Source organism: Chiloscyllium plagiosum, chromosome 18, assembly GCF_004010195.1.
Source record: "Chiloscyllium plagiosum isolate BGI_BamShark_2017 chromosome 18, ASM401019v2, whole genome shotgun sequence".
Lineage (NCBI taxonomy): Eukaryota > Metazoa > Chordata > Chondrichthyes > Orectolobiformes > Hemiscylliidae > Chiloscyllium > Chiloscyllium plagiosum.
In genome coordinates, this window is record NC_057727.1 from 67,632,424 (window position 1) to 67,651,711 (window position 19,288).

Consider the following 19,288-nt stretch of genomic DNA (forward strand, 5'->3'; position numbering starts at 1 on the left):
CTCCTGTTCCCTGGATGCTGCCTGACCTGCTGCGCTTTTCCAGCAACACATTTCCAGCTCCGTATCTGTCTTGGATACCCTAGGCACAATCCTCTTCACTGACATTCATACTTTTCAGAAAAGCATAGGAATGACAAGACATAATGTAGCTGACTTATGCTTTCTGACATAATCATTCCTCTTGGTCAATATGCTAAGTATCAATGTAAATGCAATAAACAGGTTGCTTATCTTTGGACATGCTTTGATTAAGCATGCAAAGATAAATTAGAACTAACAAAATGATCTATGTCAATTGTTCATTATGTAAACGGCTAATTCCTAGGAAACAGAGGTTAAAAGAGACAGAAAGGAGAAGGGAACGAGGGAGGAATTTTATCGGCTGGAAAAGTTAGGCTAGCTGTAGCAAGATAAGTCACTGATGTGCACAGTATAAATGGATTAGGAACAACTTGATGGTTTTTTGGAGAGAAAAAGCATCATGAATGTTTACAGTAGGATCATTCTCCAAAGAAACATTTCGTTTGATCTTCTTGATCCTAAAAAGACTTTTGTTGCATTACATTATGTTCGACCCACTCATTCTGTCGAAGAATCAATGACCATTTTTCGAAAAGTAAAATACTGCAGGTGCTGGAAATTTGAAATAAAACCAGTAAATGCTAAAAGTACTCGGCAGATCTTACAGTAACCATGAATAGCAAAAAGAGTTAATGTTTCTGGTCATTTATATGAGAATTTACACTTGCACACCATGCTGTGTCATAAGCAGGCTCCTCGGGGCAGATTTCTACTGACACAGAAGAAGTTATTTTGAGATGTGCAAGTCTTGGCAAACTCCCTTCCAGCTGAGATTAAATGGCTGAGTGAAGTCTCATGTTTCATCAGAAGTATGTAGTTTTTTTTTTTTAAGAACAATGTTTCCTTGGAATAGTGCCTTCACTTTTAGGCAGTATCAGCATTGAACACTTCAGTCAGGTCAATATTGTTAGGTGAATAAAACTTCCTGTGTACTGATTATTTATTGTTCATTGGTCTGTGCTCCTCTACTTGGCTTGTACTTGGAAAGGTTTTCACAACTAAACAATTGTGCTATTTTTCCAATTCCCACGCAGGCAAACCTGTTACGGAGCTTTCAGTCTAATAATACTACTCAATCTTGCTGCTTCAATTGAACTCTTTACGCAAAACCATAACAGAGCATATTACTCAGCCTTTTCACTGCATTGTGTGTACAGTTATGCATTATAAATATGATGCTAAAAATGCATCACTGAACAGGCACAGGACTATCTAAGGAGGCAACAAATCCTGGGAACTAATAACCTAGATATGAGGAAAGGTTGCAGTCCTGAAGCAGAACTTCTGGATCTACGAAAAAGATTGAAGAACGGGATCTCAAAAGGGACAGTCTATGGATGACTCCCCAGGGTGTCACATGCAAGTGAGCACACAACAGGAACATAACGCAAGTGAAAAATTGTTGTTAACACTGGTGCAGGAGGGAGTATTCAGATATCTGGGATATTGGGACTGCTCTGGACAGGGAGAACTTGTGTACAAGCCAATAAGAGGGACATGACAAAGGTATGTTTAATGTCCTTGCAAAGGTTAAATGGTTCCATGGAGAGGTTCTAAACTAACTTGGCAGGGACAGGAGCATCAGGACACAGAGGTGGGGAGCAAAAGTGCATATAAACCTTGGAAAGCCAAAGAGTAATGGGACAAACAACAATGTTAAAAAGAACAGAAATTAGATGGAGGAAAAAGCAAAGCCAACGAGAATAGCATTGGAATGCATGTTGCGAGCAGAATTTGTCCAATGAAATAGAGGCTAATACTAGAGATCTGGCAGGATTTCGAACTAAATATTCCAGGCGATAATGTAGTTATGAGTAAAGAACAGGTGAGGCAGTAGTGTTGAAGGAGGATAACATGATATTTTCGCAGGGCAATGATACTTTAGGGGATTCAAACACTGAAACTCCTTCATTAGAGTTAAAAGACAGAAAAGGAGTTGCCGACATTGGAATTCCAGTTGGGGTCGATGACTTGTCATAGGGACAGGGGTATGACACTGTCCAGTTTTCTCCCCGTCTAACCTATCTAGAGAGGCAACAATTGGTGCCACACCACTTGTAGTGTTGCACCATCAGGAGAGCTCTGCTGACATCATCAAGACACCCAGTTGATGATTTCCACTTTAACCCCATTTTTAAAGACTGCCTCAATTTGTAGGAAGTCCGAATGCCAATGCAGTTAAAACAGCAGCTTATTTCTTATGGGCTGTAAGGAACTACCTATGTCAGCTTCAACATTACAGAACAAATCAGACTCCCTTCTCCAGGATAAGCCAACTTAGCAAAAGCTTACACTACCTCACCAGTCTCATACAAAAAAGGAGTAGGAAATATGCCCAGGGCATTTGCCAATCCTATCTTCACTCTTTATCACCAACAATTGCACACATCAAATCTGGTAAAATCTCACTGGTTAGTTTATGCTGGATTGCTCAATCAGCCAACAAAAACAAAATCCAGCTACCTGAATGGATGTTTGAATCTTAAGAGAAGCTTTGTAGTCCAGGTGTGCAAACTTGATGCACTGCTAAGTCAGAAAAAAAAATTATGAAACCTTTAGGAAAGTGCTATAATCCATGACCTGCACATAGTAGAATCCTTACCAGAAGAATCATGTCCTGTGTATTCATACATCTTGTCCCAAGTTCCATTCTCCTCCTTCCAGATGATGATCTTCCGGTCGTAGGAACAGGATGCCAAGATGTTGCCATACATTGGGTGAGCCCATGCCACCTGCCAGACTGGACCTTCATGGCTGAAGTAAGGAGATATTTAAGTAAGTAACCGATCCACATTTCTGATTTATAATGCATGGTAAACTACCTAGTTTATGGTGAGTAGGTGCTTAAGCTTATTATGGCTCCCACGCACAGATCAAGAAGCAGCAAGACCAATGGGGATCTCAGAACATTCCCTCCCCCCCCGCCAACAGCAATTATCAGCAAGGGTTGGGTCGTCTTTCAAAACTGCCAAACCCACTAGCCCGTGAAAAGAATTCACTCCAAACTTTAGCCCTGTGGTTTAAATCAGGTAATAGTGGTACCTAATATGAGACCACTGGTCACTTATTGTTGCAGAGTGGGGAGTGGAATGGAGAAGAGTCCAAAATATGTTCTAAAAAAAAAAGTCCAATTGTGCCATAAGTCACTATCACAATGAGGCATGAGACAGACTTGTTTCAAGAGTCAGCCAGCTGACAAGGACTCTGACTTCAATCAAATGCAAACTGGACACCTATCACTGTACCAGACCATTGCCACACAGCTTGGGGAAACATATCTTGTGACCTCCAGGTATGCATTCACTTAGCTGGAAATAAGCATTTGGCCTATTCATAATTGGGGCAGCAAGAAGAAGGTGGAATTAGAAGAGTTTATTCTCATAAAATGGAGAGATTGCACACTGCAATTGTCACCAGTTTATGGCCCGAAGAGCTGCGTTTTGGTGATTCAGAGTTGGAAGACACCCATTCCACTTGCCTTTTTGCTGAGCCCATCCACCAGCTGCTCACACTGAAATGATGGAAATCAAGTGACAACAGCATCAGATGGTATCTTGTTTATGCCAATTATTCCACCTGACATTTAATCAACAATAAGCCAGGACAGATACTGTTGGCCGCTTGGGTGCTAGTCTGCTCAACTTGACTCCTTTTGCAGAAGGACTGTTTGACATTGCCCAAAGTCTCACTGTAGATTGCGAGGCAAAGCTGTGATTAATATCTGAGCTCTGAAGAAGAGTCACTGCACTCAAAAATATTAACTCTGTTCTCTCCATAGATGCTGTCAGACCTGCTGGGTTTCTCCAGTAATTCCTGTTTTTGTGTATCTGTGATTAATATATTTTGAAAAAGAAAGTGACTGTGCCCTTCAGTGGTGGGCATTCAGCAGGAAAAGGAAAGACAACTTCCAAGGGCACTGTAAGGTCTGCAGACCAGACAATGTGAACTAAGAATGGCAGAGGCAACTGTCTAGTGGTATTATCAGTGATCTGTTAATCCAGGGATCCAGGCAATGTTCTGAGGACCCAGGTTCAAATCTCACCATGGCAAATGGTGGAATCTAAATTCAATAAAATCTGGAATTAAGAGTCTAATGAAACCATGAATCCATTGTCCATTGTTAGTAAAGCCTATCTGGTTCACTGATATCTTTTAGGGAGGAAACTCCCATCTTTTCCTGGCCTGTATGTGACTCCAGATTCATAGCAGCGTGGTTGATTCTTAACTGCCCTCTGGGGAATGAGGGCAAGAAATGCTGGCCTAACCAGTGATGCCCTCATCCCATGAATAAAACAAAGAAATGTTCATCAGTCATGTGTTGATTGAAGCCAGAAACTGGACAGGCATTGTGAAATTTCAAATTTCATTCACCATCGTAACCCTAGGGATAGGACAAGGATCTCGTGATATGGCAAGGCCATAATAAATTGCCCAACTTTACTAATGTAAGGCGGCATAATTGGCTTTACCTGAGATCAATGATTTGTTATATTTGAGAGGCTTGTTGGGATTCTTCAAAGGCCATTAAGAGTTAGCCACAGAAGACGACCTACTTCCATCACTGTCACGTTGCCCGACTCATCTTATCTACTTCTGAAGTCCTCAACTTCAATAGTTATCTCTATTCCATGACACTCCTTGCTGACTCCCATATTTTACCTGTCATTAACTCAAGATTGTCTGAAGTGGTGTTGCCTTCCTCTCGAGTCTGGTTCACCATGACATAGAAAATCACTCTTTGTTCTTGCTAATTAACACCAGTTCCCTGCTAAACAATGCCTCAATATTAAAATGCTCAATTTCTCTATGGCCTTGTCCCTACCCCATCTTAGTAATTGCTCCACCTCTCTTTCCTCCTTCAACATAGAGGAACCGCGATTATTCAAATATAAATTATCTGAATTTTGGATTATCCGAAGAAGATCTCAAGGTCCCGATAGAAACATTACATCATAGAGGTGTTTCAACACTGATTGCGTCTTTTGTTTTACAATGATTAAAAATGAACTACCTGGTTTACTGAAATGCTGCCGAGAACAGTCCTGGACATTGATAGGAGCCCAGGCACCGTCTCCAAGTGACTGACTGCCCGCGCTCTCGCACTCACTCACTCCCCCTCACCACCCCCCCAACTTTCCCTGGAATTCTACACAGGGGAGTACCCAAAACCCCCTTCCCCAGATAATCTCTCCAACATTGTCCTGTACATGGCAAAGGTGGAACCTGTTAAAAGGTTGCAGTCAAAAATTGTGTGTGCGCGCGCGCTATTTTGAGACTCAGCAGTCTTCCTGTTGGTGTCCAGTCTGGCTGCCCCGGAGAAGGTGCGTGGGTTTGGACAGGTGGATGGGGGATGGACTTTGACAGGGTCAGGAACTCGGACAGGCGGACAGGTTTTGGGGCGTGGCATGAGGCTTCAGCAATACTGCAGGTCCCTTACCCACAAGCGTGTGCCTGGTCAGAAACAAACCCTGAGACACAGAGAGAGAGTAAGGCAGGCAGAGCGAGGAAAAAGGAAACTTTGGAAAACTCCGAGTCCCAGAGGAGAGGCATTGAATCAATTAACCGAATAATTGATTAACTGAATGAAATAGTGCCTACCCATTTCATTCGGATGATCGAGATTCCTCTGTACTTCTTAAAACCAAACCTTTCACCAAATTTTTGGTCATCATCCCTCATGCAGCTTGATGTTGAATTTTGATTTATAACACTCTTATGAAGTACAGTGTGAAAGCAGTTAGTTAAATACTAGCTGTTATCATTGTGACTTGAGTTTAAGAGTAGTTAAATGTATCCTGAATAAAGGGAAATGACTGGTATTTTGGTCTTTCAGAGGGACAGTTTATTACTGATTGCTTTCACTAAAGCTGAAGACATCAGCGCTTTCAGGTGATGAAAGATTTCGTGCAAACCAAATCGTTCTACGTACCCCCTCAGGTCCGCAATAAGGATCTGGCCTCCATTTTTAACATCAAATATCTTCACAGATCGGTCGGAGGAGCAGGTTGCGAGACGGGTGCCATAGTAATCCATCTGTGCATCATGCTGCAGGAGCATAGGTGAGGAAAGCTTTTAGTAAACGTGTACTGTATGCTGTAACCACTCCAATTGCAGCAGTTGCTGTCAAAACAAACACTTCCATTAAGGATGCTAGAAACCAACAATCCTTTGTAGCAATCTTTACAGTTATTTGGATGGGCGCACATCGGAAGCATGCAACCTAAACATAAAGTGATTATTTTCAAGTCCGAGATCAAGGTTGGAGCAAGTGGATAAACGCATCACTACTTCCTTGATACACAGAGTCACAGAGGTTTTTGTACGGAAATGGACTCTTCAGTCCAACTCATCTATGCTCACTAGATATTCTAAATTAATCTAGTCCCACTTGCCAGCATTTGGCCCATATCCCTCTAAACCTTTCCTAATCCTATACCCAGCCAAATGTCTTTTAAATGTTGAAACTGTACCAGTCTCCACCAACTCCTCTGGCAGCTTGTTCCATACACACAGCACCCGCTGTGTGAAGAAGTTGTCCCTTAGGTCCCTCTTAAATCTTTCCCCTCTCATCTTAAATCTAGTCTTGGACTCCCCTACTGTGGGGAAAAGACCTTGACTATTCAGCCTATCCATGCCCCTCCTGATTTTATAAACTTCTATAAAGTGTGAAAAGCGTATCAAAGCTTTTAAGGGATTGGTTATTGACAGGAACTATATATGATGAAATGAAAGGCTAGGCATTTATTGTTCACCTTTTCATCAATTCACTGTTGGGCACAGTTATACAGCATCTTCAGGCTGGTCTCAGTACCTTAGCCAAATGGCCAATCTTCATGCAGCGTTAGCAGAATACTTAACTGTATAAAGTGGTGGGGCTGAGTCTGATCCTATCAGATATTTCTGCCCCTGTGTCTACAAACAGCACTTTTTTCCCTTTCTCGATCCTCTTCTATACATAAAAGTGACTGAAATCAAATGTAACATCTTAAATTGTACGTTGTGGATTGTTTTAATCAGCATGTTAGGATGAAATCAAAGTCCTTGAGCTATGCCTAGCTTGGTGCAAAACCATTAATGTTGTGAAAAACTGGGTAATGATGCAGAGAGGAAGGTGTGTAAGTATATAAATGCAATTTTCCACTTAAGTTACAGGCATGGAATAGGAGGTGCAACTTCAACAGGGAGCTACTTAATGAATCCTTTGAAGCTTGATAATTGGAAAATGAAGGGTATGATTGGTGGAAAAGAGTAAGCGGTCAATGCAACATCACATATGTTGATTCTGCACACCCGAAAATCACGCCACAGATGATTAGCAACCCTGTACACTCCTGAGGATTGATGGCTCTGACTTCTCTCTGCACTGAATCTATATGCCCTTGATTCTAGTTCACGGGATTCTTTGATTTGCAATTCAATTGGATAAGTCAATTTTATTTGAAACGTAAATAATCTTTGCCGAAAACAACAGTAGAGCACAAGTTAATTTGTAGTTATGCAATTTTCATATGCGGTCAACAAACATCTCAAAAGCAGGGGAGCCTGTTTCAACAGAACATGATACACATAGCATTCTGGGTCCCTATCCTAACACACCACCAGATCAACACTGCCATCCTCAGGAATTTGGATTACATGGCTCCAAACTGCTCCTGCACCTAAATAATAATTTCAATTTTAACTGTCTCCACTTAAACAGTGGGAAAACTAAAGCCACTATCTCTCAGCTCACATCACAAATTTGCAGCAACACACCTCTTCAATTTCCATCCATGACAACTGTTTTAAACTGAACCAAATTGTCTACAATCTCTACCTGGTTCAACTCAAGCGGAATCTGATCCCATAAACTCTCCAAATATAGACCATCTATGTCCAACTTCTTAAAACTGCCTGTGCACTGGTGAAACTCTACCACATGCAGTCTTGGCTACTTCAATGCTCCCCTGAACACTCTGTAATACTGCTTCATCAAAACCTCTGCTGACTATGTTGCACTCTATATCAAACATCACTTCGCAATCACTCCCATCTTCACCAAGTGCAATATTAAAGCACTGTGAGCTTTAATACCTAAAATTTAAAATTCTAGCCTTGCGTATAAAGATCTCCATGACAGTGCTGCTCCATCAGCCTAATTCCTCCAGCCATTCATATTGCTCACAGTCTCTGTCCCTTCGAACAGAGTATCCACACAGAGTATCCTGCAACTACAGTATCCACGCACCAACCTCTCCACTCTATTCTCCGTCTTCTGGGTCCAATGAAACTGGAACTTTGTCCCTTACCTACCTTGAGATGCCTTTTAAGACACACCATGTTAACAGAGCTGCATAGTGGCTCAGTGGTTAGCATTGCTGCCTCGCAGCACCACGGACCCAGGTTCGATTCCAGCCTCGAGTAACTGTGTGGAGTTTGCACATTCTCCCCGTGTCTGCGTGGGTTTACTCCGGGTGCTCCGGTTTCCTCCCACAGTCCAAAGACGTGCAATTCAGGTGCTAAATTGCCCATAGTGATAGGTGCATTAGTAGGGGAATGGGTCTGGGTGGGTTGCTCTTCGGAGGGTCGGTGTGGACTTGTTGGACCGAAGGGCCTGTTTCCACACTGTAGGGAATCTAATATAACCTAAATTGTGGTTATCACCCAAAGATGTATTTTATAGGCTCAGCAGCAATTTTTACTGATTCTTCTCTGCCCTCTCAGGTAGATATAAAAGATTTGATGCCACCATTCAAATAAGCAGAGGAGGTCATCCTAAGTGCCCTGGTCAACACTTAGCCTTCAAACCAAAACCATTGAAATAGGTTAGTGGGTCATTCATCCCATTCCTGGTTATGGGAGATTGCCATTTGCCAATCAGCTATCAAGCTTTGAAATTATGAAAGTGACTATGTCTCATAGTTGGTTGCAAAGTGTTGGAGGTTATGGAAGTTGCAAAGTAAATGCATTTGTTTTAAAAAAAAACAAGTACTTTTTCTTCACTCCAGCTAAAGATGACAGGCCAGGGAACACCATCAGGAAGCAGATGCAATGCATTTCTCTGCGATCTATACATTTTTCATTTATGATGTGAGAGTCATGTGCAGTGGTGTATTTAACAGAGGGATTGGGGAAAGGAAGGAAACAGACTGCCTGCCAGCATCGTCTGGAGAACACACAGAATCAGTGGCAAGGGACAGAGGATTTCAAAGGAATGGCAATTAATGAAAAAAGGCACGCTGTGTTAGCATTTCAAAAAGAAAAATCAGGATTGCGTTCACCATAGATGAAAGTCCTTTTCAGTAGAAAGGTAGTGCTCACCCTGAGATATCAGATCTGCATATGAAGTGTACTCAACTAACCTTTCTTTCAGAAATCCTTCTGAATTTCGACATTCAACAGTTTCTCACCAATTAAGCATCCAGTTTTCCTACAAAAATGAATAACTTCACAGTTTCACATTGTCCTCCACCTGCAACCAATGTATCCATTCACTTAATCTATTTGCATATCTTTCCAGACTTGATTTCCTGAAGAAGGGCTTATGCCCGAAACGTCGATTCTCCTTCTCCTTTGATGCTGCCTGACCTGCTGCGCTTTTCCAGCAACACATTTTTAAGCTCTGATCCCCAGTCCTCACATCCTCCTCATAGCTTAGGTTCCCACCTAGCTCTGCATCATCAGCAAAATGGGATACATTATACTTCATCTAAGCCATTAATACAGACTGCAAATAGCACTGACCCTTACCACACTCCTTTAATAACAACCTGCCAATTTGAAAATGAACTACTTATTTTTACTGTTTCCTGCCCTATAATCAATCTTCTATCCGTAATAATAGATTACCCCTAACCCAATAAGTTCTTATCTCATGGAAAAAGCTTTGTTAGCCTCATATTGAATGCCTCTGAAAATTCAAAGTTAAAAATCACACAACACCAGGTTATAGTCCAAACTGTGACAACCACCTGATGAAGGAACGGCGCTCTGAAAGCTAGTGCTTCCAAATAAACCTGTTGGACTATAACCTGGTGTTGCGTGATTTTTAACTTTGTCCACCCCTTTCCAACACCGGCATCTCCAAATCTGAAAAATTCAAGTATGCTACATTCACTGGTTTCCCTTGAACCACACGACCAGAAACATTCTATTAAAACGCCAGAAGACTTGTCAAAAGAATTTCCCTTTCAGTAGACCGGCTAGTTCTCCTTAATCAGGTATTGTTTTTTTTTTAAGAATAAAAGAGGTAAAGCAGTTTTACTTTACCAAAACAAATGTGCTTATCCTTAGCTCAAAGAATGTTTCTTTTCAAAAGAGTCTAGCCAGTTCTTCTTGCTTTGAAACAGTATGGATTACCAATAAATAAAGGAAAGGGTGGAAAGACGGGAATGAAGTAGCCAGCACCTGGTAATCGTTCCAGCGACATTCCAGTTATTCCTGGAAGTCGCCATCAAGGTTGATGGGGTTGTTAAGAAGGCATATGGTGTGTTCCTGGTAATCACTCCACTGATGTGCTTCAGCGTGGATGCCGGGTGAGATCTGACCTGACTGGGCTCGCGAACAGAGAATGCTCATTTGGGACAGTGCTAAAAAAAAATGCCAGCATCTGCAGAACAATTTCCTGGCACAGGCTATATCACTCCAGGCAAGACGAGACAAGGCAAAAACAAGTTTCACAAAATATCATGCAGCAAAATGCCTCATTTTGTACATCACAATAACCACAAAGCAACATAAAACGAACAAAAGCACAATTTTGCCAGCAGTGATAAGGAGGGAGAAACTGAAGGTGTTCATTATACAGCCTCCAGGCAAAATAGATTTCATGGGAAAGTCACAATCAGCAATAATTTTAGCTTCTAACATTTACATTTCTTATCCATTGTGTGATAATACTAGGGGTGAGGGATACAAGTTGCGATAAGAATTGGAAATTGGACAGCCTATTTCTTGGAGCATAGAAACTGAAGAGCTCTCACAGAAAAGTTCAAAGGGGGGCTTGAAAACATTTATCTGTCTTTTCCAGCTGTAGAATTGTTAACAATGAGTCATGAATTCACATTAGTACTAGATGCATGAAAGAAAATTCCTTTCCACACAAAAAACTATTACATTACGAAGATTTTAAAAATATTATTCTTTACAGTGTTGCTGACTGTTCAAGAATTTATTGCCTAGAGTTAATTACCTTTGAACGGAAGAGCCTGCTAGGGTCACCTTAGGGGGACAATTAGAAATCAACCACATCACAGCAGACTCACATGTAGGCCAAACCAGCTAAGGCTGGCAGATTTCCTTCCTTATAAGGACATTAGTGAAACTGATGGGTTTTTACGACAATGATCAATAGTTATTTGGATTCCATTAGATTAGCTTTTTAAAAGTCCAGATTTCAATTCAAGTTGAATTGCCATGGTGGGATTCAATCCCATACCTCCCTAACATTAGGAAGGGCCTCTGAATTAAGAGCCCAGTGACATTACCACTGTGTCAGTACCGTACTATATTAGCTGACTGGGTATTACAATTTGGAAATTCTTCCTTAAACCTTTCTACCTTTCTTTCCTTGGTTAAGATGCTGCGTAACATCGACCTCTTGATTGAGCTTTTAGTCATGCTTCTATTTTCCTTTACATGGTGAGAAAAAAACTCTTTCACATAGCGAATACTCAGGGAATGAAATACACTGCTTCCTATATGGAAATGTGGTGGAAAGCCCTTCAATTGAAGCATTCAAGAAAGCACTGGATGATTATTTGGGAAGAACTAGCATACAAGGATAAAGGGGAAAAACATGAGATTCATTTTTTACATGAGCTTTTTGAGATGCTCATCTGAAGAGCCTATGTAAGCACTACCTCCTTCTGCGCTGTAACAATTCGCTAATTCTGAATCCAATTTTCCTTTATAATATTCCCCTGAAACAGCTTGGAATGTTTTATGATGTTATAGATACTATTTTAATACAAGTTGTTGCTGCTGTTGTAGTGGGGGGGCAGGCTGAGGTGTGATGAGGGTGACATAGAGGTTGAATCACTTTAGCTCCCCTCAGCTCAAAGTTCTCACTGGAAGCTTGTGTTCTATCCAGAAAGAGACAAAGTTTAGTTTTCCTCTAAGTTCTCATGGTGAGGATATTAAAAAGCACAGAGCCTCCTGAATTATTATCACAATGCAATATTGCAACTTACATGAGGGCATCTAGTGCTCTATTGATCAAACAATGCAAAGACCTCCAATACACTCATTCATATATCTTACACATCGACATGTAAGGTATACTGTAATCTTTCAAAATTATAGAGCACTGTCAATTTTGCTTCTTTGCTTAACTCTTCCAGTAATGTTTCTGCTCCTTCATTGGAGCACTGCTCCAACTGCATGACATTACGAACAATTACTCAGCCATTTCTGCAGCAAGTTGAGAGCCTGTTTTGCACAGAAAGGAAAGAACCTCCAGTGACATTCCTGGGATGTCCAATGTGAGAAATAACTGAAGTGTGGGCTTCCATACGTTTGGACAGTAGCAAGACTTCTCATCAGCCCAGAAATGCTGCCTTTCCTTGATAATTCAGGGTCCAGGTACAGTATAATCTGGGTAAACAGAACTTAGACCTTCCACAAGAATTCAATTTTTCCAAAAAAAAAGTGTAGAGTTGCTAATTTCTCCTATGTATCACTTTACAATGACAAATATATTCAGTATGGCAAACAAAAACCTTCAATGAGGGTTTTTTTTCCAAAAAGTAGACATCCATGGGGACATATGCTCAGCCAGCTTTATCACCGATCTCTAATTGCCCAGATGGCAGTGAAGGGTCAAACAAATTGCTGTGGGTCTGGAGTCATGTGTCAGCTAGACAAGGTAAGGATGGCATATTTCCTTTCTAAAAGACATTAACAAACAGGTGAGCTTTTATGACATTCAAGAGTGGTCACCATTTGGCTCGAGTTTTATTCCAGATTTTTAATGAGCTCCGATTTCACAATCTGCTGTGATGGGATTCAAGCCTATGTCACTAGAACAGTGGTCTGAACATCTAGATTGCTAGTCTAGCAGCAGTACCATTACAGACTTTCAGTCCAACACTGTCTCAACTGAGGCAAACACAGGATTGGAAGCAAACATGTCCTTGAAAATCTGCCATAAGTGGGATTTGAAACGGGGTTACCATGGCCACAACACAACATACAAACCACTGTATAATCACAATACTACACATCTGCATTAGGAATGCTCATGGCTGGGAAGAGGGTGGGAATGGGCAGGTTGAGTGACAAGCACTAACTAGGAGGTTTGATGAATGTTTAAAAGTAAACCAAACGTCAAAGCACCTGCACTCAGAATCATGCAGCATAGAAACAGGGTTTATGCCGACCTACTACCACTGAACTCCTCTAATCCCATATATAAGCACTTGGTCCACAGTTTGCTATGGCTTGACATTTTAAGTGCTCATCCAGATGCCAGTCTCTCCTCATAACTGAGACTTTTCAACCCAGGCAACATCCAGGTAAGTTTTCTACACTCCCTCTCCAGTGCATACAGTATTCCATCGATGGCCTAACCAAAGCTCCAGAAAGTTGCAAGAAGATTTCCCTGCTCCGAGACTCCACCCCCCCAGCTAATGAAGACAAGGATCCCAAATGCCATCCTCATCACCCCGTCTACCTGTGCTGACATCTTCAGGAATCTACAGACTCTTTATTCTGTAGTACTCTCGAGGGACCTACCCATTCACTGTGTAAATCCTTCCCATACTACACCACCCAAAATGCATCACCTCACAGTTATCAGGATTAAATACCATCTGCCATTGCTCTGCCAAATTTACAAGCTGATTAATATCAGACTGTTGCCTGTTCACTGTCAACAACACCACTAATTTTCGTGTCATCTCCAAATTTACTTATCAAACCCTCTACATTCACATCCAAGTCATTAATGTATATAACAAGCAACAAGAGTCCGAGCACTGATCCCTGTGATACATCACTGGTCACAAGCTTCTACTTACAAAAGCAAACCTCCACAATCATCCTTTGCCTCCTATTTCAGAATCAGAATCCCTTCAGTATGGAAACAGGCCCTTCAGCCCAACTAGTGCATACCGACCCTCTGAAGAGTAACCCACCCAGACCCATTCCCCGCCCCTATATTTACCCCTGGCTAACACACCTAATCTATATATCCCTGTACACTATGGGGAATTTAGCATAGCCAATTCACCTAACCTGCACATCTTTGGACTGTGGGAGGAAACTGGAGCACCCGGAGGAAACCCACGCGGACATGGGGAGAATGTGCAAACTCCACACAGACAGTAGCCCGCGGCTGGATTCGAACACGGGTCCCTGGTGCTGTGAGGCAGCAGTGCTAACCACTGAGCCTCCGTGTCGCCCCTAATTTTGGAGCCAGTTTGCCACTTGTTTTAGATCCCATGGTCTCCCTTTTCTTCTTATCTTTTGGATAAGCCTTCCTGAAGCTTTAATGGCAGGGGTGTTAACATAGCCAGTTCAAACTGAATAATGATCATTTCGTTAAGATACATTATTGTACCTAATGTACAGACAATACATCAAGCTAACCCCTTCCAGAAATCCAGTTATTGTCCACTAACCTAGTTCAAGGGCTTTACCTGGCAAATGATACCACCTTTCAAAGGTTGCTTTACCTCCCTCCAATCTTCACTTTAGGGAACAACAAATTAACTAAATTGGAAAAAAAACCTCTTGTATTTGATTGTCAAAGTGACAGCCACTTTGAAGTATGTTGCACTAGTCACTCACACCCCTGCTGTGGCGATGAGTGCAAGATACAACATAGAAAATTGAACTCTGGCACTTTTGTTATTCAACAGAACAAGCAAACAAGAGACTTATAGCAATCTGAAACCTGATTACATTGCCGCCTCATGATTCATTTGAAAACATCTATTTATTACTAGAGGTACATGTTAGTATGGTGGTTTCACTTTTGTTTTGTTCCGATGCTCAGAGAGTTTTGTGATCAGCCAGGCCTCAGTAACCTGATAAAATTGGAATAGTGTTCTATTTTGATTTGCCTAAGGAATGCTTGATGCTAATGGGACCGGAAGAGTATAGATTGGATGCAGTAAAACACCCTTCACACTATTCCTTTAAAATATGTTTACACAAGATATAATCTAAAGGAACTGTGGATAGGAAACTTTAAAAATTCTCAAATCATATTGGATTGTATTTGAACACAGGTCATTTTGAACTGTACACATTTATCCATGAATATTTTACTGCTGAGGACTTTGCTCGTCACTGTAAGGTCAGGACCATTGGGTCATTTTCTATTATTGAGTCCTGCAATTCTTTACCCATTATATTCCTCGATTCAAGCAGCTGCATAAACATACGTCTTATAGTAAACCTCAGTATTGAAAGCAAAGTAGATTCTGCATAAAGTCAATCTCATTTTTAAAAAAATCAGTAGCAATTAAGCAATTTGCAGTCCTATGAGAGTTCACATTGTATTAAGAATAGCTGACCCACTTACAATCATATCCTCATGGGACGTATCCACGGTATTAATTACAGAAACCTATGAAAAAATAAAAACAGACACTTTAAGTGAAATGACCAGAACCATTTTTTTTTAAATGGGATCTTCTCTGTTGAGGAAGGCAAGGGATGTGTAGCCCACTCCCAGCACTCTTGCAATATAAGACAAACCCATACAGTTCCATTATCCAATAATTTGTGTTAAACATTCCAGGCACAACCTCAGTAGAATGCTTCCCGTTCACCAGTGAGACTTACTTACACGGCTGCGAGCCTGTGGCTTCTCTGAATAGCTGTAAACTGCTGCCATATTTTGCACTGTCCCTGCTCACAAACTGCACCCAACCCAACGCCCCAAACAATTCACTTCAATATGGAGCCTTTATGATTGATAGACAGAAGTTTGCAACATCTGTCATTATTTGGTCTTGAATTTGCCCTAATTGGTGAAGGAATAGAGTCTAACACGCTCTCTGAATTACTTTCCTGAAGCCCCTGAATCTAGAAACCACAATTAAATAAGATTTGTCAACATATTTATTCCTTCAATGCAAAGTTATTAATAATGTAGAATTATTAACAATGCTGTAATATTTTAGAATTTGATGAAGCTGCTTTTACCATTGTTTCAGTCCTCTTGACTGGGCAGGTGGGTCTTGGTTGGATACCTCTTCTGAAAGATGGTACCTCCAAATGCATGGCATTACTGTATTATTGGACCGAAGTCCCAGCCTAGATTCAATGCTCAAGTCATGAACTTGATATGAACCCCACCCCCAACCTTTCGAAATTGCCACTATTTATGGTTTCCAGAGGCAACAGAACACTGTAAAGTCTCAAGGATATGAAAGGAATTTGTTTGGTTTTGTTTTACTCCACAGGTAGTGGAGCTGGCTCCTGCTTATCACCTCTGGCTGGAGGGTGTCAATGAGTAGAGTCAAAGTTGCACAATACGGCAACAGTCCCCTTGGTCCAACTCGTTCCTGCCAATCAGATATCATGAATCTGCCAGCATTTGATCCACATCCCTACAAACACTTCTTATTCATGTGCCCATCCAGAAGCCTTTTAAATGTTGCAATTGTACCAGCTGCCACCACTCCCTCTGGCAGCTCGTTCAATATATGCACCACTCTCTGCATGAAAAAGTTGCCCGAGGTCCTTTTTAAATCTTTCCCCTCTCACCTTAAACCTAAAGCCTCTAGTTTTGGACTCCCCTACCCTGGGGAAAAAGACCTTGGCTATTTATCCTATCCATGCCCCTCATGATTTTATAACCCTCTATAAGATCACCCCTCAGCCTCCAACATTCCAGGGAAAATAGCCCCCGCCTATTCAGCCTCTCCCTATAGCTCAAACTCTGCAACCCTCAAACCAGCAACATCCTTGTAAATCTTTTATGCACCCTTTCAAGTTTGCCAACATCTTTCCAATAACAGGGAGACTAGTGTTAAACACAGTATTCCAAAGTGGCCTAATAGATAGCAATCAGGAGTTACGAGTGCTGCCTTTCCTGAGTCCGAAGAGCACTTTAAACAACCCTGCAAGCTCAGAATGGACCCAGAGATGGGACTTCGAGCCACCCTGGCTCATTACTGGTCTCAGGCATTGAAATGATCCAGCGTGGGCTCCTGTTGCCAGTTCTTTCCATGGTTGCATTTCCTTAGCAAGTTCATATTCAAGATCTCTCTGAAGTGGGATGAATCACAGGCAGGAATGGGTCAATAAAGCTGGGTGAAGGCAAAGCGTGATCAGAGAACTACTGCGAATAAGATGTGTGAGCTGAGACCTGGAAAGGGAAGATGTCTTAGGGGCTAAATGAGGGGAATGAATGACTCCAACCTGAACTGTACAGACTAGGGACTGCAATTTAAAAAGATTAAGTGTAGTACCCACCAAGGCGCAGTGGGGAAAGACCACCATTTAAGGTCTTTCTGCCAAAGTGCAATGGAGGGGGGGGGGGTTTCCATTCATTTATCAGACCCTCTCAGTGTCTAAAAGGCATGTCAATCTTGTCCGGTATACAATAAATAACTTGAGCTTTTATTTTTGCGAATGCAGGGAATGCCAAACTCATAGAAGGAACCAGTAACAGGAGCCTCCAGTGGATCATTTCAATGCCTGGGATCAGTAACAAACTTGATTAGAGACAAAAAAAAACTGCAGATGCTGGAGCCCAAAGTTGACAGGCAGGAGGCTGCAAGAACACAGCAATCCAGGCAGCATCAGGAGGTGGAGAAGGGTTACACCCGAAACGTTGACTTAGAGTCATAGAAATGTACAGCACGGAAACAAACCCTTCGGTCCAACCTGTCCATGCTGACCAGAGATCCCAACCCAATCTAGTCCCGCCTGCCAGCACCCGGCCCATATCCCTCCAAACCCTTCCTATTCATATACCCATCCAAATGCCTCTTAAATGTTGCAATTGTACCAGCCTCCACCACCTCCTCTGGCAGCTCATTCCATACACGTACCGCCTTCTGTGTGAAAAAGCTGCCCCGTAGGTCTCTTTTATATCTTTCCCCTCTCACCCTAAACCTATGCCCTCTCGTTCTGGACTCCCCGACCCCCCCAACTCCTGTACTCAATACTCTGACCAATAAAGGAAAGCATACCAAACACCTTCTTCACTATCTACCTGCTAACTCCACTTTCAAGGAGCTATGAACCTGCACTCCAAGGTCTCTTTGTTCAGCAACACTCCCTCGGACCTTACCATTAAGTGTATAAGTCCTGCTAAGTTAAATTCTCCACCCTCCCGATGCTGCCTGGATTGCAGTGTTCTTCCAGCCTTCTGACTGTCTATCTGGGAGCCTTCTGACTGTCTATCTGGGAGCCTTCTGACTGTCTATCTGGGAGCCTCCAAGGTCTCTTTGTTCAGCAACACTCCCTAGGACCTTACCATTAAGTGTATAAGTCCTGCTAAGTTAAATTCTCCACCATCCCGATGCTGCCTGGATTGCAGTGTTCTTCCAGCCTTCTGACTGTCTATTTGGGATCTCCCCTCCCCTACCACACACACACACAGAGGCCTGAGCCCCTCCGGCCAAGCCTCAATCCACCAACACGTCGGGTCAAGGATAACTCACCATGGCTCCGTCGGTTCGGGCAGCTCAGGACAGGACAGACGACCGCCTCACTCTCGCTCTCTCTCTCTCTCTCAATGCCGGACCCGCAGCCACTTCCGCTCCTCTCAGACGTGGCAGCCCGGAACCCTGTCCCGCTCCACAAAACCGACCGGCTCCCTCCAGCACCCACAAACAAAGGTTCCGCGTGGAGCTGCTGCACTCACCCAGGTCACAACACCATGAGCATCAACAACAGCTTGAGTATCAAAAATACCCCGAGTATCAACGGTATTAATAGCACCCTGAATATCAACAACATCATGAGTATCAACAACAGCTTGAGTATCAAAAATACCCCGAGTATCAACAGTATTAATAGCACCCTGAACATCAACAACACCATGAGTATCAACAACAGCTTGAGTATCAAAAATACCCCGAGTATCAACAGTATTAATAGCACCCTGAACATCAACAACACCATGAGTATCAATAACACCCTGAACATCAATAGTACTATGATTATCAACAACACCCTGAGTATCAACGCACCTTGAACATCAACAGCACCATGATTATCAACAGCACCCTGACCATCAATAGTATCCAGAGTACTAATAGTA

General features: G+C 42.2%; 1 protein-coding gene across 1 annotated transcript in view; it reads right to left on the reverse strand.

The window, feature by feature from the left end:
• The window catches only part of sec13 (SEC13 homolog, nuclear pore and COPII coat complex component), a 37,012-nt gene extending 18,217 nt beyond the window's left edge, over positions 1-18,795 (reverse strand). The window contains exons 1-4 of the mRNA XM_043708530.1: positions 18,687-18,795; positions 15,590-15,634; positions 6,011-6,126; positions 2,684-2,835 (exon numbers count right to left, since the gene is read on the reverse strand). Of these exons, the coding sequence (XP_043564465.1) occupies positions 2,684-2,835; positions 6,011-6,126; positions 15,590-15,634; positions 18,687-18,689 (316 nt within the window). The 5' untranslated portion in view covers positions 18,690-18,795. The remainder of the gene's footprint in view (positions 1-2,683; positions 2,836-6,010; positions 6,127-15,589; positions 15,635-18,686) is intronic.
• Positions 18,796-19,288: the final 493 nt, after the last annotated feature.